General features: G+C 39.1%; 1 protein-coding gene across 1 annotated transcript in view; it reads left to right on the top strand.

Annotated features, from left to right (window-relative positions):
* Positions 1-256: 256 nt before the first annotated feature.
* The window catches only part of NSMCE2 (NSE2 (MMS21) homolog, SMC5-SMC6 complex SUMO ligase), a gene marked incomplete at both ends in the record, with an annotated part of 246,769 nt that continues 222,910 nt past the window's right edge, over positions 257-24,115 (top strand). Inside the window, 1 exon segment of the mRNA XM_080693640.1 lies at positions 257-413. Coding sequence (XP_080549766.1) covers positions 257-413 — 157 coding nt within the window.

Raw genomic sequence — 24,115 nt, 5'->3', positions numbered from 1 at the left:
GACAGTATTCATCTTCTTTAAAAAAATGAAGTTACCCTGTGTATATATCATGGGCATCTGTGTTTGATGACCCACTTAATGGTACAACACTCTGGTGTCCTCTCAAGGGATAGTAAATGTAGGTAATAGTGTGGTACATGGATATTCAATACAGTCATATGGTTGTTTACAGTTGTACTATTTTCTTACACAATTATTTTTTCTGACTTACAACTCTTGTTACTGTGCTTGAAAATTTAGGTAATAATTTTTCAAGATGCCAGGACGTTCCAGTTCAAATTCGGGTTCAGCTGGTTTCATATCCTTCAGCGGGGTAGAGTCGGCTCTCTCCTCCTTAAAAAACTTCCAAGCCTGTATCAGCTCCGGAATGGACACCGTTTCTAGCGTGGCTTTGGATCTTGTGGAAACTCAGAGTAAGTAATACTTCAAGCTTCTTTGTGTCTACTTTGGAATAACACTTTGTGGTGGCATCATTTCAGGGATGCCTTTTGAGCACCTTGGGACAATGATTTAATCCCCTTGGGCGTCTGTTTTCACATCTTGTTCTACCTATTACCTGGCAACTTACTGAGGGTAAAATAAGACTGAGTCATTCCTATGCGTTCATATAGTCAGGTTCCAGAAAGTACCAGAATTATGGTCAAAGGCAGAGCGTTTCTGACCTCAAGGAGCTTGCAGTCCCCCAGCTCTGTGATGTTTGTGAACTAGAAGGCCTATTTGTAGTTGAGATACTGTTATCTTCTATAGTTTAACTAAACTTAGTTCTCTTGATTACCCAACAGGTAGACTACAGTTATGCCAGGGATAGCAAAAGAAAGACCTCTGCAAGAATGAGAGAAGTTCAACCTTGATGAACTTTACCCATTTTTTATTTATTTACATGTTTTTTTTTCTGTGCTGAGATTGAACCTACGAGTGCTCTGCATCTGACTTGTATTTTAGATGTTACATTTTTTGGTTGTTGAAGACATAATAAAGAACTGAGTAGAATCTGTTTTTTTCTATTTTTCCATTTCTCTTTAGTCATGTTCATAATTTCTTTCCATTCTTGAGTACATGAAGCCTGCTTATATCATCTATTTGAGCATCTGTCGGCTAAGTCTATCATAAGGCTGCTTCTTTGCAAGGACATTGTGTGTACTTTTGTACTTTATCCTCAAGTATTTGGATTTTCTTGTTTTCCTTTTTTTTTTTTGGTGGTGCTGGGGATTGAACCCAGGGGCATTCTACCTCCAAGCTATACCCCCAGCCTGATTATTTCTTCTTCTTCTTTTTTTTTTTTTTTTTTTTTTTGTGTGTGTGTGTGTGTGTGTGTGTGTGTGTGTGTGTGTCTGGGGATAGGACCCAAGGGCATACGACCACTGAGCTACAACCTCTGCCCTATTTTTTATTCTTTATTTTGAAACAGTCTCACTAAGTTATGGAGGGCATCACTAAATAGCTGAGGCTGTCTACGAGCCTCAATCCTCTGGTCTCGGCCTGCCGAATGCTGGTATTACAAGTGTACACCACCGCTCCTGGCTTATTTTTAAAATTTTATTACGTATGTATGTATGTATGTATGTATTTTTGTGGTACCGGGGTGGAACCCAGGGACTTTTTTACCTCTGGGCTATATTTCCAGGCCTGTTTTATATTTTATTTGGTGTTTCTACAGGGTCTCACTAAGTTGCTGAGAGCCTTACTAAGTAGCTGAGGCTGGCTTCGAACCTGTGCAGTCCTCTTGTCTATGCCTCCCAAGGGCTGGGATTACAAGCATGTGCCACCATGCCCAGCCCTTATTTTTTATTTTGAAACACAATCTCACTAAGTAGCAGAGGCTGGCCGCGAACCCATATCCTCCTGTCTCAGCCTCCCAAGTACTGGGATTACCATGCCTGGCTCTCCTATCTTTCTTTAGAGTGTTGAGGTATGTTTGGTGGGGAGCTAAGTAATCTGTGAGTTAGGTGGCGCTTTCCAGGGGTGTTGTGAAGCTTTGTCAGGGGTATCTTCTATAGCCTTTCTTGAGGGCTAAATTAGCCCTACTGAAAGTGACCCTTTTGGAGTGTCTGTCGATTCCCCTGAGTGTTCAGTGACAGAATATAAATAAAATATATTCTACTCTGGCTGGACAGAATCCAAATGTCTCTCAGTCCTGCATGAATTCTGAGAATTGTTCACATTGCAGCTCTCAGCCATTGTTCCTCAGTGTCTGGGGAGTTAGCATGCCACTCAAGGGGATCCCTGTGCAGGTTCCTAGAGCTCTTTATCTGCCCAGCTCCTTTTCATAATCTGCAAACCGCTGCTGCCAAGCAGCCATTCCCCTCCTTGCTCCTTCTCGGTGGCTGTGTTCTGCATGCACTGTCCTCCCAAGTGCAGGCACAGTTTGCACTAATTACATTTCTGGTCTGCCTGTCATCCTACTGTCTGAAAACAGTCATTCATATATTTTGTCCAGCTTGATAGTCGTTCATAGCAGGAAGGCCGGGTCCACACCAATTGTTCATTCATGGCTAGCTGCAAATGTCACCATACTCTTTTTAGTGTGTGGTCTCTAAAGGTTTTAACTCTGCCTAACCTGCTTTGTAGTATATTTTTGATGGTGTTGGATATTTGGCTTTGGTAGATAGGCCTGGATAAAAGTCACATTACCATCCTAAACCATAAAAGAGAAACCTTAGAACATGCCCCCTGGGAGAATTCATCAGTTTTGTCAGGATTTGTATTGAGGATTCTTGAGTGTTTTAACTAGAGGTTTTCATTATTTTATTTTGTTTTTTATAGGACTATATTTTGGCATAAAGATAGTAATCATTGTGTAGATAAAAAGAAACAAAATCATAATTTTTCAAAAGGCCCATGTTCAACAGCAGGTGTTGGCAATTATTCTCTAAAAGGCCAAGTGGCAAATATTGTCCAAGATTTGTGGGCCATATCGTCTCATGAACTCTTGTGATTCTGCTGTTGTAGTACAAAAACTACCATGAATGGTATGTAAATTAATGACAATGGCTGTAGCCCAATAAAACTTTATTTATAAAAACAGCTAGTGGGGAGGATTTGGTCATAGATTGCCAAACTTTGCTTTAGAGCCATATTAAATTATTAAGTGCTTATTAAAATTACATAGTGGATTAATTTTTCAGGAAATACATAGTCTTGAATTTATTGAAAAAAAGCCAATTAAAAAAATTTTTTTTCGGGTCTAGGGATGAATGAAACCCAGAGACATTCGACCTCCGAGCTATACCCCCTGCCCTATTTTTTATTCTTTTATTTTGAAACCAGGTCTCACTGAGTTGCAGAGGGCCTCACTAAATAGCTGAGACTGTCCATGAACCACGATCCTCCGGTCTCAGCCTCCCAAATGCTGGGATTACAAGCATCACGCCCAGCTAGTTTAAATTTTGAATAAGTTACGTGGAAAGAAAAGTGAGCTAAAGAACTTGATAGGTACAGAATCAACAGGCGTTTAGAGTACTTGTGAACTCAGTGCATATATGTGTACATACAGAGACACACATAAATAAAACATATTCCTTTTTTTTGTAGTACTGCGGGTTAAATCTAGGGGATGTTCTGCTTCTGAGCTACATCCTCTGCCCTATTTTATTTTTTATTTTGAAACAGTCTCACGAAGTTGCAGAGGACCTCACTCAGTTGCTAAGGAAGGCCATGAACCTGCTGTGATCCTCCTGTCTTAGCCTCCAAAGTAATAGTATTACATGCATTCGCCACCACACCTGACTACATGTAAGCATTTGAATTAATACCAGGAGTTAGAATAACAAGATAGTCAACAAATATTTACCCAGTGTCTATTCTATGTATAATTTAGCTTTAGGTTTTAAAAAGAGTACAGATGAATACTAAATAGTTCTTCCTTTTAGTGTGTGTGAGAGATACTGGGGATTGAACCCAGGGGCATTCTACCTCTGAGGTATACACCCAGCCCTATTTTTTTATTTTCATTTTTTAATTTTCATTTTTCATTTTATTTTCATTTTTTTATTTTCATTAGAGATACAAGGTATCTCTAGATGGATGAGAGTCTTATTTGCTGAGGCTGTCCTTCAACCACTAATCCCATCAGAAAAGCCTAAACTGGGAGACGAGCAAGGGTGAATACGGTTTCTTCAAAATTTTCCTTTTGTCTTTAAAACTTCATTTTGTTATTTCAGTTTTCTCTGAAATAATACACTTACTTTGTTCATTTACAAGAAAATGTCTGCCAGATACCCAAATAATCAGCAATCCTAGCTTGTCTGTTAGTCATTCTTTACATTCAAAAGGATGGTTCATGAAAAAGCAGCTAGTTGAGTTGGCAACTCAATTATACAAGCTTTTCTCCTGAGACAACAGTCATTCTTTGATACCCAGCACAAGTTTATGCATATATTCCAATTCATCACAAAATAGCAAAAGTTATATACTTAATGATTAAGATTGAACAAATTTAATCATTGTACTAGCTCATTGTGGACATTCTTAACTTACTTGACATTTTTTTTTTACCACCAGTGCATGGAGGAAGAAAGAGAAAATGATTTACACTAGTACATTTGGTGCCACCACTCTGGTTTATGCTAAGGCACCAATAGTTTCTTCCACAATTGCTTTTGTGCCATCAGTGCAAACATCCAATACAGAAAAACAAAAATAAGCAAGTGTAATTTTTAAATTACTGAGAAAATAGTTCTGACCTGTGGATCCCCTGGTAGTATCCCAGGGGCCATTTTCTGAGAACTAGCCGCTGACTTAAAAAATTGAGTTTGCATGTTTACAAGCAGGCAGTAGATGACAAAAATTCTCTGTAGAGAGAAAGCCCCCTCACCCTGAGTAGTTTAGTGAGAGATTGTTAGGAAAGCAGTGCTTTTAAAATATTAATGAGCATTTTGATTTCATATAATGAAATATTATGAAGCATAGTTCTAATTTAAAAAATTAGTTTAAAACTCAAGAAAATTTCATTATGTTTTCAAATAATTTGTAGGTATATATTTGCTCTTCACAAGAATTTCTTAAGTATACATAATAATTGCCAAGAAATCAAATCATAGTCAATTGTAAATTAAATGAGTTTCTCATTGCCAAATTATATAAAAAACTATTAAAACTTCATTGTGTGTGTGTGTGTGTGTGTGTGTGTGTGTGTGTGTGTGTGTGTGTCTGGGGATGGAACCCAGTGGCATTCAACCTCTGAGCTACAGCCCCTGCCCTATTTTCATTCTTTATTTTTTGAAACAGGGTCTCACTAAGTAGCTGAGGCTGTCTGCGAACCGCGATCCTCCGGTCTCAGCCTCCCAAATTCTGGGATACAAGTGTGCGCCACCACGCCTGGCTTAAAACCTCAACATTTTTATAGCAAAAATTAATATTCAATATGACACATTTTTCCAGTGTTTGTTTTTTAAATGACCTATAAAAATCGGACATATATATGAGGTGCTATATGTGTATACATTGCATATTATATTCTGATCAGGTTAAGTATATCTTTCTCCTTAGACTTTGTCATTGTGGTGAAAACATTGAAAATTCTTCTCTTTTGAAGTATATAGAATGTTACCGTTATCCATAGTCATCCTGTTGTGCACTGGAGCACCAGAGATCGTTCCCATCTAACTATAGCTAGCTTAGTGCTGATTGACAGGCCTCCACCTCTCCCTCCTGCTGATTCCACTGAGCCAGTTGCAGTCTGTCTGATAGAAGTGATACCGTCAATCATTAGGGGATATATATGAATATGTATATACAATGATGTCCTTTCATATTGAAAACGTGCTCTCTCGCTCAGAATCATCACCTTTTAAAATATGATTCCCTTTGTTCTCATTTTAGTCCCCAACCATTCAAGAAAGAAAATTTCACTTATAACAGTTACTTCACACTTGGAATGAAGAACAGCCATCAGTGTGAAACATTCCATTTGCAGTCCTCAGGCGTCACTGACCTCTTACGTTTGTAAATGTTAAGCGTTAGTTCTGTGTTTGGATGCTTTGGGGAGAATATTCTAGTTTCACTCCTGAAGAAGACATTCTTAACCCTAAAAATTGGATATTTCAGAAAAAAATCCCAGAAAATTACGGTCACTATTACTTGTCACCTTATTTTAGGAAAAAAGAGCAATCAGCCATTTTGTTTTCACATTTAAAATTTCTTAGCCAGGCATGGTGGTGCACACCTGTAATCCCAGTACTTGGGAAGCTGAGACAGGAGGATTGCAGGTTCATGGCCAGCCTCAGCTGCTTAGGCTCTCCGCAACTTAGACCCTGTTTCAGAATGAAAAATTAAATAGGGCTGGGGGTACAAATCACTTGAAATCACTTACAGATCTGATTGATATGTCAGCACCTGATGTTTTCAAGGATTATTTTCCTAGGAAACTCACATTCTGGAGGCTGTGATTCATTTCTCCATCCAGAGAACTGTTTCCTTTTATAGGACTCCTGTTAAATGGGGACTTTTTTGACCTTGCTCCTCCTGTCATTTGCAACAGCACGGATGAACATGGAGGACATTATGTTAAATGAAACAACCAGACATAAAAGGCAAATGCCACATGATCTCACTTATATGTGGGATGTAATAAAACCAAACTCAAAAGTATAGAGTAGAATCGTAATTAACCAGAGATAGGATAGGGAGGAAGAGGGATTGAAGAGATGCTGGTCAAAGGATAAAAGCTTATTGAGCAGGAGCTCGAGAGATCTGTTATACAATATCATGACATAAGCTCAATACATAGTTCAGATCTCTTGTACAGCATCATGACCATAGTTAAAAACAATGTATCATATATTTGAAAGTACTAAAGGAGTAAGATTTAAGTGTTATCACAAATACCTATAAGAGTATTTGTAATGGCTATGTTAATTAGTTGGATTTAGCCATTCTACAGTGTATACCTATATAATAACATCATGTTATATACTCTAAATTATATTTTATTTATTCACAAAGAAAATAAATTTAAAAGTGAATATTTTGTAGATTAACAAAAAAGGGGGGCAGTGCCTACAGAAAAATCTTGCTCTAGAAAATCTCAGTTCCTTTTTTTTGCCAATATATTCATGTTTCCATGACCTTGTTTATTCTTCATTGTTGTGGCATATTTGTAGACTGTATTGAATAAAAAGAATAAATTGAATAAAAAGAGCTTCCGATGAGAAATTTTTGAAGGAGAGAAGCACAGTGATAAAAAGACTCATGGAGAATTTTCACAATGATGTAGATGAGGACCTGAACATAATGAATGTAAACCAGCCTTTTATGATCAGGTTAGCCTGCAAACAATTACCACAGTAAAATTCACCTTATTTCCCCTCGTCACCTTCTTCTTTCTCATGAGCATTTCTCCTTTTTCATGAGTATGTTTATGTCGATAATCTGTCATCACCTTGGTGCTGAAAGGAGCCTTTGCGGTTAGGGCATCTCTGATGCCTCGCCCTCCGTCTTGCTGCAGGAGGGGTGCCTTTTGGAATGAGACAGGCTCAAAGACTCTGGGCATGGGCAGAGAGCAGAGGAGAGCCAGTGGGAGGGTGTGTGGCCGGGCTTCTCCACATCTGATAGCATTCTCTTCCCTTTAGTTCTGAACCAAAAAAAGTAAACTCCCTCCATGATTATGATTAAGTCTGCTGAAATTCAGACTTATTCCAGACTGTATGCTCAGGAAGTTATTTGTAAACACATAGTCTGATAATATGGGCATAAGTATTTTACCTGTCATGTTTAAGCCCTTGGAATTCAGAATTGCAGCATGTCCCTCATCCCATTCCTCCAGAACCCGTAGGCCCCTTCCCTGCTTTGTTTTCTTTCCTGCTACTTCATCACTGTACCTTCTAACATACTGTATAATTGGTTTGTTTGTTTGTTTGTTCTCCGTCTCTGTCCTGAATGTGAGCCCCATGACAGCAGGGCTTTTTGTCAGGCACCCTATCACCTGCTGTTGCCTGTATGTACCTGATAACACAGTAACACCCGGAAACAGATTAACACGCTTGTATCCCCAGCATTTGAGAGGCTGAGACAGGAGGATCCTGGTTCACGGACAGCCTCAGCTACTTAGTGAGGCCCTTTGCAACTCAGATCCTGTTTCAAAATAAAGAATAAAAAATAGGGCTGGGGTTGTAGCTTGGAGGTTTTATCCCCAGTACCTCAAAAAAAAAAAAAATGGATTAATTGTTTAAAGCCCGAGAGAGAGCCATGTGCAAGCACGCTTGTAATCCCTGCACTTGGGAGGCGGAGACAGGAGGATCGCACATGTTCAAAGCCAGCAGCCTTGCTGACTTTAAGAGACCCTGTTTCCAAATTAAAAAAAAAATATATATATATATATATATACACATTTATGTATATTTATATATATATATATATATATATATATATAGGTCTGGGAGTGTGGCCCGAAGGTAGAAGAGTTTCCAGGAACCCCAGTACCACCACACACACAAAAAAAACCCCCAAGAGTGAAATTACTATAGAAATGTTTCCTCTAGTTAATAGTCTAATTCAGTCATTCATATACACACATCCCCATCTATGGATCCTATATATCCTCTGCCCATATGTTCACCCCATTCATATCTGCATATATATACACATATCCACATGCATATATGTGTGAGCTTGGTGTGGTGGTGCATGCCTGTAATCACAGTACTTGGAAAACTGAGACAGGAGGATCCGAGGTTCGATGACAGCCTTACCAACATAGTGAGATTTCACAACTTAGACCTGTTCCAAAATAAAAAGTAAAAGAAAGGGCTGAAAATAGAATGCCCCTGGGTTCAGTCTCTAGTAAAACACACATACACACACACACTATATCCAGTGTAAAGTGTCAATGGTGCAGAGGTTTAGAAACTGATCTGCACATGTATACATACATACTCACATATTAGTCAACTTTGATTAAATGTTTTCTACATTTTTTATTTTTTATTTTTTTGGTGGTGGTACTGGGGATGGAACCCTTTTACCTCTGGGTTACACTCCCAGACCTATTTTATATTTTATTTGGAAACAGGGCCTCTTAAGCCAGCTGAGGCTGGCTTCGAACCTGCATGATCCTCCTGCCTCAGCCTCCCAAGTATGGGGATTACAAGCGTGCGCCACCACGCTCGGCTCTACATGTATTTTTGAAAATTGGAAAGTAGAAAGCATAAACAATACTAAAGGTTCTCTAAGTAAATAATGCTTGGGTTATTACTGTTCTGCCTGCCTGCAATTAAGGATTTTCCCTATATTCAGAGGTTCCCCTTGCATTTCTTATTTGTTTTGTTTCCCTAACAAGGACTTACAGGTCCTTGAGGGTAGGTAGGATTCATGTATAGTCATCCTTAATGCTCATACTGTTAGAGCCTGGCACTAAACTTTATATAATGTTCTCTTTAAATGCTTATTGAGCCGGGTGTGGTAGCACACACTTGTATTCCCATTACTTGGGAAGCTGAGACAGGAGGATCTTAGGTTTGTGGCCAGCCTCAGCTACCTAGTGAGGCTCTCCACAACTTAGTGAGACCCTTTTTCAAAGAATAAAAAATAGGGCTGGGGGTGTAGCTCGGAGGTAGAATGCCCCTGGGTTGCATCCCCAGGCCCCCCCCCCAACACACACACAAATGCTTGTTGAACGAATCGTTCAGTCAAGCGATTGTAGAATTTGGATATCGAGATGCAACAGCCATGGTAGGAGTATTGGCCTCACCTATGGGAAAGGGAGATCATCACAAGTCAGTCCCTCCCCAACAACTGGAGAGCTGGTTGTTTAGCAGTTACATGTCAAACACTGGAGCAAATTTGCATGTGGGAGATTTATTTGGTAAAAGGCTCTAAAGTTTATAAATCCTATATATTAGAGTAGCTTCAAGGCCATCATATTGTTCCACTGGTAAAATTCTATGTATGCTGATTTGTGCCTTGGAAAAATGTGAGGTGCTAGCATTAAATGTATGCTACCATTAGCATATTGTTTAGCCCTGGCCTGGAACATGCCTCCTGTTGAAACAATTCACAGAAGGGGTAAAGGAAGTGAAGAAAAGGGAGTTGTCCTGGTCAGTAGGTCCCTCCTGTTAAATAGTGCATGTGGGGAAATCACTGAGCACGGTACAGATCATTACCCTTCCCCTACAGATGTGGGAGCGAGGGGCACTGAGTTGAATAACAGCACAGGGCATGCACCAAGTGTAGACAGGGAATCCGAGTTTGGACCCATTTCTCCCTGTGCCCTTTCTTCCCTCCTCCTAATAAGTATTGATGGATGGTATTAATCCTTAACGGCTATTAGTGATGTACCAGGAATTATTTGCTGTATTTACTTCTTACTGCAATTGTATAACATCTGTGATACTCTGGTTTGCAAATGAGAAATGTTAAAACTTAGAATTTTCATTTTTGGCCAGAATTAGTTAGGTAATAGAAGAGCATCCGAACTGGCTGAGCTGTGTGACGTGGTACATGGGCCACGTACCACATAACCATACCCTTCTGTGTGATGCCTGTGATGAGGAAGAAGATTATTGTTTAAAAAATCAAATAAATCTTGGTGTGTCTAAAAATTTGTTTTACCTGACCCATATTCCTGTGACTTCTTTTCACTACCTTGTGTGTAATGGCTTGAAAAGAAAAAAGGAAAGAAAAGTTTTCTCAGAAACTCACCCAATTATGGTATTCCTTACAGTGTTAGAGTTTAATGATTGTTTTGTGTATGTGTGAGGGTCTACGTTTATATTTTGAAAGGACAAGCTAGAAACCAATCAATAGGGAAAGTCTGAAATTCCTTAATCTACTTATGTCATCGGTAGTAATGTCCATGATGGCACCTGTCATGTCTGGGGCTTCAGTTTGCAAAGCTAGCTTCTCAGAGTTGCTTATTTTCTAAGTGCTGTCTGTAGTTTGAGCCAGAGTAAAGGATGGTGCTTAATTATGACAGGGCCAATAGCCAAGCTGGATATATATCTCCTGATATATATTTTTAAAATTTTCAAGCATGTAACCCTGTAATTATGAATAAACAGGAACTTAAAAAAATGTATATCATCCTCCCCTTCCCTCCCTCTCCCCTCAGCTCCAGGAAGGTCATATATCAAGCTGAATTAAAGGGGTGGAAATGTCTCCAGTCAATATGGGATGTCTTTTACTAAACCCTTGCTTTAGGTTGCTTTTTAAGGTAATCAGGTTCTCATCTAAGACCTAAGTGGAAAAGACGTAGTTTAACAAGACTACTTCACACCTGCTTTTGTCCTGATGACTTTATAACATAGCTGTACAGAGCAGAAGGAGACAGTAGGCTTGCACTGGTGTCTGTTATCACTAGGGTGTTGGGAAATACGGGATAAGGAGTGCACAGCTCCACAGAAAAAACAGACTTTATTCTGGAGTAAAATCTGGTAGGAGGCAATTAACTGGGGGGGGGGCAATGAGTCAGAAGCCCCTTTCTTACAGACTAGGGGCTTTTTATGGGGCATGGGGGGGGCAGAAACTGTCGTGTGTTCCTCCAGTTGGTGGTTTTAACCGCAGGCCAGGACAGGTAGATTTATGAGGCTACGGGCAGGAGGAATGGTTAGAAACAGTTTCCCGCCACTCCTAAAGTCCTTTGTTCTCAGCCTCCTCCGGCCAGGCCTCACAGTCAGATCTCACGTGGCCCACATAGGGTAGGTGACACTTAACCTTAAAGTCGCCGATATTTGACTTTCTTGGTTTTCATGTGTTTCTCCCCTTAAAATATAGAATTGTGCCATATTTTGATGTCCAGAAATTTATGTGTTTTCTTTGTTGCATGGGGCTTTCTGCATTTAAACTGTGTGTGTGTGTGTGTGTGTGTGTGTGTGTAGTTTGTTTTTTTTCTTTTTGTTGGTGTTTTTTGAGTAATGTGTCTGGTCGTCCTTTTGAACTTGGTCTTCTGAGAAGGAAGACCTCAGGTATTCAGTGAATATCTTCAGAGGTTGGGACTCATTCTGTGCTTTTTAGGTGTTGAATCCATATATAGACGTGGTAGTATATGTCTCTTGACTATTTCCCTAATAAGAATATTTGGATCCATAATGCAGAAAAATAAATTGCTTTCCAAAATGAGAAAATCAATTCTTTTGTTAATGTAATAACCTAATTTTTAAAATTTTATTCTTTATTTTGAAACAGGGTCTCACCGAGTTGCAAAGGGCCTCACTAAGTAGTTGAGGCTGACTGCAAAGTACAATCCTCCTGTCTCAGCCTCCTAGATGCTGGGATTACAAGTGTGTGCCACCATGCTAATTAATTTTTAAAGACTTGGAACTTAATTTTTTTTTTTTTTTTGTAAAGAATACCCCAAGGGCTCTCAAACTTGAAGATGCATTCAAATCATTTAGAAAGCTTATTAAACACAGGTCATTGGGCCATCCATTCTTCCTTCTTTCCTTCCTTCCTTCCTTCCTTCCCTCCTTCCCTTTTTTCTTTTTTTTTTTTTTCCTTTCTGTGGTATTAGGGATTGAACCCAGAGGAGCTACACTCCCAGCCCTTATTTTTATTTCAAAACAGGGTCTAAGTTACTACGTGCTGGCCTCAAACCTGCTATCCTCCTGTCTCTGCCTCCCCAGTACTAGGATTTCAAGTGTGTGCCACCACACCTAGCTGAAAGGTAACAGGGAGATAGGGGTAGGGAGAGTAGGCTAACTTTGTAGTTCTTTAGTTTCTCTGGTCTGATACAATCAAAATATTTTTGCTGTTTAAGGATATGTGAAAAAATTCAGACCCAAACCAATAAATTCCAATAATTTAATACTAAGGGTATATCATTTCCTTAATCCTAAATTTTGCATCGGTCCTTAACACCTGGGACTACTTTGTAAGAAGTGTTCTGATGCCATCTAGTGGCACATTTCCTGCCAAATGAGATCCAAGGCCTAGCCCAGAGTTTCCCAAGTGTGTCCCTGGACCAACAGCATCAGCACCACCAGACAATCTCTCAGAAAAACAAATTTGGGGCTCATACAGGCCAACTGAAGCTCCAGTGTTTTTTGTTTTTTGGTTTTGTTTTTTTTTTTTTTTTTGTAAAGAATACCCCAAGGGCTCTCGAACTTGAAGATGCATTCAGATCACTTAGAAAGCTTATTAAACACAGGTCATTGGGCCCTAACACTGGAGCTTCAGTTGGCCTGTATGAGCCCCAAATTTGTTTTTCTGAGAGATTGTCTGGTGGTGCTGATGCTGTTGGTCCAGGGACACACTTGGGAAACTCTGGGCTAGGCCTTGGATCTCATTTGGCAGGAAATGTGCCACTAGATGGCATCAGAACACTTCTTACAAAGTAGTCCCAGGTGTTAAGGACCGATGCAAAATTTAGGATTAAGAAAATGATATACCCTTGGTATTAAATTATTGGAATTTATTGGTTTGGGTCTGAATTTTTTCACATATCCTTAAACAGTAAAAATGTTTTGATTGTATCAGACCAGAGAAACTAAAGAACTACAAAGTTAGCCTACTCTCCCTACCCCTATCTCCCTGTTACCTTTCAGCTAGGTGTGGTGGCACACACTTGAAATCCTAGTACTGGGGAGGCAGAGACAGGAGGATAGCAGGTTTGAGGCCAGCACGTAGTAACTTAGACCCTGTTTTGAAATAAAAATAAGGGCTGGAAGTGTAGCTCCTCTGGGTTCAATCCCTAATACCACAGAAAGGAAAAAAAAAAAAGAAAAAGAAAAAAGGGAAGGAGGGAAGGAAGGAAGGAAAGAAGGAAGAATGGATGGCTATTTGAGTATGACCTTTCAATATCAGTGCATCCAAGGGGGATGGTATCTGACCTCTTATCTCTGCTGCCTTCATTTTCAGTTATCCAAGTCACTCTTCCATTTACCAGTTACCCACGCAGGCCCTGTTCCAAAACAGAAATATACATCTCATGCATCTCTTAAGTACAAATAGTATTTATTCTTCTGAGTTGATGGACCTTAATTTTGTTGTTAATTTCATTTAAAAGATTTATACTTCTATTATCCTTTTCTCAGTGTGTGAATTGTGCTAGGGACAGTTTTAGCATGTGAAAGAGTGTGGAACATGCCTTCCTTTCCTTTTGGCTTCTTAGTAGAAAGTTGAGTAGCTTCTCTTTTTTCTTAAGAGCTACTGAGAAGAAAGCTTTGGCTGCTGGCGCCTCCCCTCCCCTCCTGTTACCTAGGAGTCTTACTCTATAAACCCCAGCCATTCTGCCACCTGCAGGGCTCTCTCTTCCTTGGCTGCAGCAACCTGAAAGTTGGCCTGGTTTCACCACATGATGACCTGTGTGGAAATAATTGCTTGCTGTGTTCTCCTGTTTGCTAAGCTCTCCCATTCACATTAGGGTGTCACTTTTGAAATACTAAATGAGTCACTCTTTGGTTTTTTAAAACAGAGTATGTATAGTATCTGAATACCATCTGGGTTTTTCTAGATTCTGCTTGCTTTTTTTTGTTTGTTTTTTTGTTTTTAATCTTGGGAGTCAAGGCTTAGATTTGATGTGTGGTTTCAGTGACCTAATAGAGTTTGAAAATGAATAGGGGGGGGGGGAGCCAGATGTGGTGGCCCACGCTTGTAATCCCAGCATTTGGGAGGCTGAGGCAGAGGAGGATCACTGTTTGAGGACAACCTCAACTACTACTTAGTGAGACCCTATTGCAAAATAAAGAATAAAAAGTAGGGCTGGGGTGTAGCACAGAGCTAGATGCCCCCTGGGTCCCATGCTCAGTACCACCAAAAAAAAAAAAAAAAAAAAAAACTGAATTGGACTTGCATAGTCAGATTTTTTAAATTGGAGCTGGGGGTGTGGAAGGGTGGGGGCGCACACCTGTAATCCCAGTGCTTGGGAGGCTGAAACAGGAGGATTGTAGTCTTGTAGTCTCCAATCCAGCCTCAGCAACTTAGTAGCTCTCAGTGACCTAGTGGGACCCTTTCCAAATAAAAAATAAAATACAGCCAGGGTATAGCTCAAAGGTAGAATGCCCCTGAGCTCAATCCCTAGTACCACATACACTCAAACAAACCAAAACTGGATTAGCACTGTGTCATCTATCTTTGATCATTGGAAAGAATTGAGACCAGCTTAATACAAAGCAAAAGTGGCTACCCACAGTAGAAGCAGAAAGACTCAAAATTTTATGGCTTGTGGTAAACAGAAAGGAGCTTTTATTTGTTTGACAATTCACATAGTTGAAACCAATTTAATTATCCTAGAGATTACTATTCCGGCCTATTCTTTCTCCTTCTCCTTACTGTACCTTATAAATGAAATTATACATTTGTATTATATATGAATGTAGAGTATTATTATATATAGCAGTGCTGTCTAATAAAAATATAGTGCTCGCCACATGTGTAATTTGAAATTTTTTTACTGCTCTCATTACAAAAGGTAAGAAATTTTTAGCAGTGTTTTATTTAACTTAGCATATCTAAAATATTCTTTCAACGTGTAATCTATATGAGTTGTTTTGACTTTTTTTGGGGGGAGAGATGAAACTAAAATCAGAATCTTAGCATCTGAACTTGGACTAGCCAGGTTTCCTGTGCTTGATCGCCACACGTGGCTGTATCAACTCTTGTTTGTTTCACAGCAGTTGTGTAGGTTATTTCACTTTTCTGTGACTGTTAGAGACAGGCAAGACCTTAGGGGTCTTAACTAGTTTTGCAACTTGCTAGCAGTTCTGGGGAGTCTTCAGATCAAACTAGTTGGTCGAATGAGATATTACCCATTGGTTCTTTTGTACTTGCTACTTCTCCCCCACTAGTGTGGTTGGTATTTTAGCTTTTCCCCCAGATTGTTTAGCTAGCTTAAAATGAAAAATGATGAAAAATGATGTACTTCTGGGGATCCAGTTAATATTTCCTTCTGTATGAAATGTCAGATGTTAATTTGAATCCACATCTAGAATAGTTTGATATTTTGTAGCTGATGTGGTAAATTACTTTCTCATGGTATTGGGCAAGCAGAGAGGTTAAGCCTCGTTACTTCAGCAGCCAGCACATTCTGGTTGCTGTAAACAGTTAAGCCTGTCAGCAGCTGGCCTTGGAAATGCTAATTTGCTTGTCCCTGGGTGTTGCCTCCGGCGCTGGCTTTCTCTCTGTGGGTGGGAGTTAGGAACCTCCTTTTGGGGCAAGCTCCGAACAGATGTGCGTCTTGCTGCATGCATTTTTACATGTGACCAAGTTACAAGAGGCACACTCCTTGCACGGATTTCTTTGAAGGCCCTGTAAAATCAGAGGGGTAACCCTAGACTGAAGTGAAAAGAAAGCCCTTCTACGCTTCCTTCCCCCTTCAGTGAGAGGGCTTGTTGGCCATAGTGACTGCTGGTAGGAAGATGACACAGTCATTTTCATCTCTAGTTAATTGTGTCTCCTCAGCTTATTGAAAGGGGAGTTGGAGGCCATCTTTTATTAACCCCCTTGCTTCTGTGTTTATTAAAAATGGCTGCAGAGTCTGATCAAGAATAAGGTAGCAAGAAGCAGGCATGGTGACACACACTTGTAATCCCAGTGCTTGGGAGGCTGAGACAGTAGGATCACAAGTTCGAGTGCAGCCTCAACAAAGAGTGAGACTCTTATCAATCTAGTGAGACTGTTCTTCAAAACAAAAACAAAACGGCTGGGGGTGTAGCTCAGGGGTAGAATGACTCTGGGGTCAATCCCCAGTGCTAACAACAACAACAGCAACGATGATGATGTAGTTGAATAAGTGAGAAGAAAGAAGTGTAAGATGGAAAAGTTATATAGGGTGTGAAGTTATGGGCAGTGCTTTGTAGCTCCAGGAAGGGGAAAGAATATTTATAAAATTTAGAGTTACTGTCTCATAAACTTTAGGTGATGACAACACATTTAACTTTCCTCTGCTTTTGTGCAGAAATTGGACATGGTCACTTCTCCCTTTCCTGTAGAATACTGATTCAAAGCTTCTATGTGAATTTGTTTGGTGTTATTAGGTAATTGTTAGCATTTTATGTTGATCAATCACCAGTCCATGCCCTTAAAAGGCTGATTTAGTTAGTAGATAAGACAAATATGTGTACATGCAATGATAAGAGAACTCCATGGCAGTAAACCCTAAGTTCCAAACGAGGAGGAGACTATCAGTCTATCTGCTTCAAGCAAGAATCAGTAAGTGACCTTTTACTTTATGACCTAACAACGTGATTCTGTATCTGGCACGCACACAGCTTTGGTAAACTCTATTTAGTATGCAGCCCATTAATAGCCACCTCCTGGTGCCTTTTGTGTGCTTGGTATGTTCTGAATGCTTTTTGTGTTTTCATTCATCTAATTTTTACAGCATTGCTGTGGGGTACATAGGTAACATAATTAGTATCACTTTATATAATAAATTAATAAGCCTAGCCTTGAGGTTGACTGAAGACTATGTACTGTGTCTCTGGAAGAAGTTTTTCTTTAAATCACAATAATCGGATTGGAAATGCGCATTTTAATGATTTTTTTCAACCCATCTTCCTTTATGAGTGTGACTTAGCCCTTCTGAATTGCAGAATTGAACCTTTAAAATAAGTTCTCTTTTCTACTTAGCATTGACCCACATCTCTGACCATTGCAGAGATAGCTGTTTGAAGAGCCATTACATCTGAGGAGGATATTTCTCAGTAAAACACTTTGGAGAGTCCATCCTGTGCTGATGCTAATAGTTGATTTACATGGTTTCTCTGCTGAGCTTTTTTTTTTTTTTAATGTAGCAATTTTAAAAATGCTATGTACATAAATGAAATTACCAGTACCGATCTCAGTGACACATATGGGGGAGGACCGGAAGCTGGAGGGAAACACACCAAGTATATTTTTCCTATACTTAAGTATGACATATGTATATAATATACCAATAAAAGTATTGTAAAATTAGGACTATATCAGTAAAGCTTGATTACCATGCATTGTCTATGTTAATCATCTTTCTTTGATCATTTCTCTACATCTGACTGAAACATCTAGCATTTGTTCTCCAATACGTGGTAGCTGTTCATTTCTGCGCCCACTTTAACCTGTGGAGTATAGTTTACAAGAATGCTCCTGACGTCACCGGTTAGCCCCTCCTTCTGCACATTGGGTCTCAGTGCCGCTGGATGTGCTCTGTAAACCTCTTGCCTTTCTTCACATGACTTGTCTCCCTGGAATGTTCTGTCTGTCTAGTGCATGTGGGGCACCGAGTCATCTCAGAGCTAAGCATCAGTGTCATCTTTAAATGCACATTCTTCCCTGGCCCAGACCAAAGTGATCTCTTCTTTGGATCCTCTGTACTTGTGTGCATTCATTCATCAAAACAATAGAGCACTTCTCTGGACGCCCTTGTCTGTGAGGCCGCCTTCCCACCACTAGACACGGAGTTTGAAAAGCCAGTTAGTAATGTCCTGTTCCTGACTGAGTTTTGGCTTTGTGTTTCATAGTCTCTGTTGCACTATTCATCTCTGCCAGTTTTGTTCAAAAGTAGCTATGAACAGTACATAAACAAAAGGTGTAATTAGGCTAGTATTGAGCTGTGCTTTCTTTCCTGGTTAGGCCCTGTCCAGGTAAAAGTCATTCTATGGTGACAGTCTCATATCTCAAGGGCACTGCTAATGGTAACATTTTACAAACCCAAAATATAAGGTGATATATGAAAAGGAATTATGGAGAAGATAGAAGTGATTTTCAGTGAATATATATGTATATTCCACTGTGAGGAGTTAACTAAAAAATTTTACTTGCTAAATTCTTTTATAGTCAGATATATCTGTGTTGAAGTTGATATATTTTAATTCCCTCCTTTCCAAAAGCCCTTTATATTTTCTAAAGATTCCAAATTTTCACAAACTGTCCATTAGCTGATAAGCACTGTGCTAGAAATATAAAGATATGAAGATGTCCTCCACAAATTTATAGACCTTGTTACAGATGTGTGCTTTCTGAGCAATCCTGTGAAAGCAAAGCAGACATTTGACCAGCAAGAGCTGAGGCTCAGAGGGCTCAGTGGCTTGCCTGTAGTCTCAAAGCTTAGTTCGACGAGGATAGTACTCAGATCCAGAACAGCATCTGTGAGGTGCATGTGTCACGTGTCAGCATGTCCTCTGCCAGTCCCAGTTGCCTTTGTATGTAAAGGTATTAAGTTTAGTACATTAAGAAATCCTCACAGCCGGGCTTGGTGGCACAAGCTTGTAATCCCAGTACTTAGATGGCTGGCAGGAGGATCACAGCTTAGTGAGGCCTTCTGCAACTTAGTGAGACCCTGTTTCAAATAAAGAATAAAAAATAGAGCTGGGGGTATAGCTCAGGTAGGATGCTCCTGGGTTTCATCCTCAGTACCACAAAAAATTAAAAAAAATATAAAATAAAAAGAATTCCTCACAGTGGAATGAAATTTGCTATAATGAAATTTATTTCAGCAGAGAATTAATTTAGTGTTTATCACCTTAAACTTTCTACTCAATGAGAGCTTACTCTTGTAACCTAGTTTTCTTTAAATTCCCCCCATTTAATCACTCTCTCTGAATGTCATTTGATTTCTATTCCTTTGGTGACTTTAACAACTTTATTGAGGTATTATTCACATACTATAGTATTTGCCTATCCAAATGCTTTAATTTTTAGTGTTTTAAGAATATTAATAAGATATAGGCAACCATCATTACAGTCAGTTTATTCAGCCCTATTTTACTCATTGTTTTGAAACAGGGTCTCACTAAGTTGCAGAGGGTCTCATTAAGTAGCTGAGCCTGACCCAGAACTTGTGATCCTCCTGTCTCAGCCTCCCAAGTACTGGGATTAAAAGCATGCACCACTGTGCCCAGCTCACAGTCAATTTTAAGTTATTTTCATCACCTCAAAAAAGGAAATCCTATACCCTAGCTATCACCTTTCTATTCTACAGTTTCCCCCAACTCTCTTTTGAGAAATGTCTCTTTTTTGTGTGTGTGGGTTTGGGAATGGAACCCAGGGGCATTCAAGCTCTGAGCTACACCCCCTGCCCTATTTTTTTATTCTTTATTTTGAAACTGGGTTTCACTGAGTTGCACAGGGCCTCGCTAAGTAGCTGAGGCTGTCCGCGAACCGCGATCCTCGGGTCTCAGCCTCCCAAATGCTAGGATTATAAGTGTGCACCTCGACGCCCGGCTGATAAATGTCTCTTCATAGAAAATTTCTCCCAAATATAAGGATCAGTCTGTTTTCTTTTTATTAATATTTAACAAATATTTTTTTTATATTTGACATGAAAACTATGGAAGGGCCCTTAGTAGGTTAAGATGATAAGGCAATCGCTACTTAATGTGACTTACCTAAACAAAATACAGTCAAAATATTCAAAAGAGAGTTATTCCTATAAAATGATAGTCCTCATTAATTTGCGCCCACATTCTTTGGAATACTCAGGTAATCAAAGAAAAATTGAAAGGATTTTAATGATATTGTATTTGTTTCCTCTGGCACATGGGTTGTAATAAATATTGAATTTGTACATTATCAGAAAGTAATGTCAACAGTTCAAATCTCACCTAAAAGAATCTATCTTTTAGAACAAGAGAATAAGAATAAGCCAATTCTTATTCTTCATGGTAGTTACATCCTGTGGAGTCTCTGCAAACACTGAATTAGTGAATACTGAACCATTACTGAATACTGACAGAGTTAGGTTCCTGCTAGTCTTTCGTCACAGCATTTTTATTAAAAAAATACCTTATTTCATATATATATTGTTGATTCGTTAATATTACATTTACCACCAAAAGCACTCTAACGGATACCTGAACAGAGTTTATCTAGACCATGTATTTTCTTTATAAGTCACATCACTTTTTCCACCTGTAAACACTAGACAGATTTTCAGCATCATGTTTTGGTGTACTTTAAGTAATGAAATCACTGATGAAAAGAGAAGCAGTCTCCTTTTAATGGTATAAATATGCCTATCCTGAATATTTCATGTTAATGGATTCATATAATACATTGTCTCTTATGATTGGCCTTTTTCACCTTAGTGTTTTCAAGGTTCATCCATGGTGCAGTATCTAAGAGCCAGTACTTTGTTTCATTTATTTATTTATTTATTTATTTATTTATTTATTTATTTGCCGGTCTGGGAATGGAACCCAGGGGCATTCGACCTCCCAGCTACACCCCCTGCCCTATTTTTTATTCTTTATTTTGAAGCAGGTTCTCACTGAGTTGCAGAGGGCCTCACTAATTTGCTGAGGCTGTCTGTGAACCAGGATCCTTCAGTCTCAGCCTCCAGAATGCTGAGATTATAAGTGTGCTCCACCACGCCCGGCTTTGTTTCTCTTAGGCCTAAATAATATTATACTCTCTGAACATAGCACTCTGTATCCATAATATACACTCTGTTTATACCAGTCTATATCCATAGATAGATAGATAGTATATACTACTCTGTGAGTATACATTTTGTCTATCTGCCAGCTGATAGATGTTGGTTTATTGATGGATGTTGTATTTTTAATAATAAATTATTGTTTGGATATTGTTAATAAATGCTGCTTTGAACATTCATGTACGTGTTAGTGTCTCACTGTGGATTTGATTTGCATTTCCCTTATGCCTAGTGGTATCATTTGTTTATTGGCCAATTGTATCTTTCGAGAAATGTCTATTCAGATCTTTTGCTCATTCTTAAATTCAATTTTACCAGTCCTTTAAAATATTGTAGATCTGTCCTTTATCAAAAATATAATTTGCAGATATTTTCCCATTATATGTGCTGTCTTTTCACTTCCTTGATAATATTCCTTGAAGCATAGAAGTTTTAAATTTTTATGAGGTCCAATTTTAAACTTTGTTGTTTCTCATGTTATTTGTTCATATTTAAAAATCTAATGCCAAATCGAAGATCATCTAGATTCACCCTTATTTTTTCTTAGAGTTTTATAGTTTTAGATACTATGTTTAGATTTGAGTATTTTTTAATGTGTGATTTGAAGTCAGGATTCAGTTTCATCCTTTTGCATGTGCTGTCCAGAGGTTTTAGCACAGTTCTTTCCCAACTGAATGGCCTTGAGCACTTGTTGAATGCATTTGAACACTCAGTAAGCTGCTTTTCACACTATGTATCACCGCATTCCACAGATGGACTCTGATGCCTGCGCCGCTCCTGCTGCCGTCATTTGGGAGTATTTCAAAGTGGGGAAGTGTGCTTTCTCCAAGCGCCCTTCTTTATCAAAATTATTTTGGGCATTGAGAGTCCTGTGTAATTCTGTGTGTATTTTAGTCTCGGCTTATTTTCTACAAAGAAGCCAGTGTGGATTCTGAGGGGAATGAATAAATTAGTAGTTCAATTTGGGAAATATTACCATCTTAGCAATATTAAATATCTTCTGCATTAACATGGGATTTTTTCCCCATTTATTTACATGTTCTTTGATTTCTTTCAAAAATGTTTTGTAGATTTTTATAATGAGAAGAGTGAATTTTGTACTACTTTAAATTTATTCCTATTTTATCTTGAGGCTATTGTAAGTGGAATATTTTAAAATTTCATTTTTAGATTGTGCATTACAAGTATATAAAACACAATTGATTTTTTAATATATTGATCTTGTATTCTACAACCTTGCAAACCCATGTATTCTTCTTTTTTGTGTGTGGTTTCCTAAGGATTGTCTGTTAGTCCAAAGTCATCTGCAAACAGGGTTATAGGTTTGTTTCTTCCTTCCCAGTTTGGGTGCCCTTTATGTATTTTTATACCTACTTGCCTTGGTTAGAACCTGCAGTACAATATTAAATAGAAGTGACAAAACCAGACATTGTTCTTATTTCTGATCTTGGGGCATCCAGTAGTGCATTATTAGGTATCTAAGAACTGTTTCTCCAGCAATGTCCTAGCATCCGCTATTGAGAAAGCATAGCATCATGCTTAAAGAACCTGATCCATTATGTGTATGGAAGGGAAGGGTGAATTTTGAGCTGAGCAGCAGTTAGTCGATAAGTGGCATAATGGACCAATAAACAGGTGGAATAGAGCTATAAAGGTGCCGTGGTAGGCACCACGAAGTTGGTGTTCAATTCTAGCTGAGGACTTTTAGGGAGAATGTTTATGTGTGCGATAATGATACTAAAGAGGAGTAGATATTCCCTATGGAGTTGGAGGGGGTATTGCTGAGGTATGGACAAGTTTGTTAAGATCTTTAAAGGTTTTAGATTTTGCCCTAGGTAGAAGCTAACAAGTTAGCTTGCCAGTTTCATGGATGGTGGCAGAAAACAGGAGAATAATGCATTAGAGACAGAGCCCGTTATTACCTGTACAGGTCAAGCAGGTGGAGTGTTGCGGTTCCCCTTGCTGCTTCCTCATATCCCAAGCCCTATGAGCATTATATGGAAGGACCTTGGGAATACTGCACAGGGTTTATGTCACAGCTGAGGACCACAGGCTTAGGGGACACACACTTTTATAATGAACAGTAAATCTGTCTGACCTTTGTCCTGGAGGAAGACATTATTTTTATTCTTATTATTTTGCTCTCTGCACTGGAAGGAGACACTCTTGATCTTCTAAGATCATCCACACATCCTTGACAAGATATCCAGCACAAAAGGGCCGCCAGGGCCTTTGCTCCCGATATGTGCAGAAATGTGCAAGACAGAAAGAATTGCTTTCCAGCACCTGTCGGGATTAGGGAGCGGCTGGAGTTCTGACTGAGAGTTAACTTCATTTTGGCCTTTCCAGGACGTGTACCATCACATTTTCTAGCTTAGGCACTTACTGCCTCAGGAGGATGTCGCACATCTCTTGGTGTGGGGAGCCACGGTTGCCACTGGGCATTTCTTTCTCTTTTAGTAAAGGGGGTGGCAGAGGGCCTTGGTTGGCTAGGTAGAATAACTTTGGGCTTTTAAGAACCAGTTCTGGAATCTAGTCCTTGGGTTCTAACTCCACTCTGCCTATTGACAGTATCGTGACCTTTTTTCCCTTTTCTCATTTGTAAAACAGGGATAATATTTTAAACTAGCAGGTAGTATCTATTGAGTATTTGTGTTTCCACACACATCTCCCTTATTTCTGCCTAATTTAAGATTGATGTGAGAATTAAACTAAAATGTCTCTCACTATACATGGCACATCACATTCACATTTTATTCGTTGTTTCCTTGTCATTACTGAGGCTCTTTGGGGTTGAACTTGATGGATCCTTTGGAACTCTTGGCTCAGATT

The sequence above is a fragment of the Muscardinus avellanarius genome (genome assembly GCF_963383645.1).
Source record: "Muscardinus avellanarius genome assembly, chromosome: 4".
NCBI classification, from domain to species: domain Eukaryota; kingdom Metazoa; phylum Chordata; class Mammalia; order Rodentia; family Gliridae; genus Muscardinus; species Muscardinus avellanarius.
Note: the sequence above shows the minus strand (reverse complement) of the source record. Positions and strands in the feature narration are given on the sequence as shown.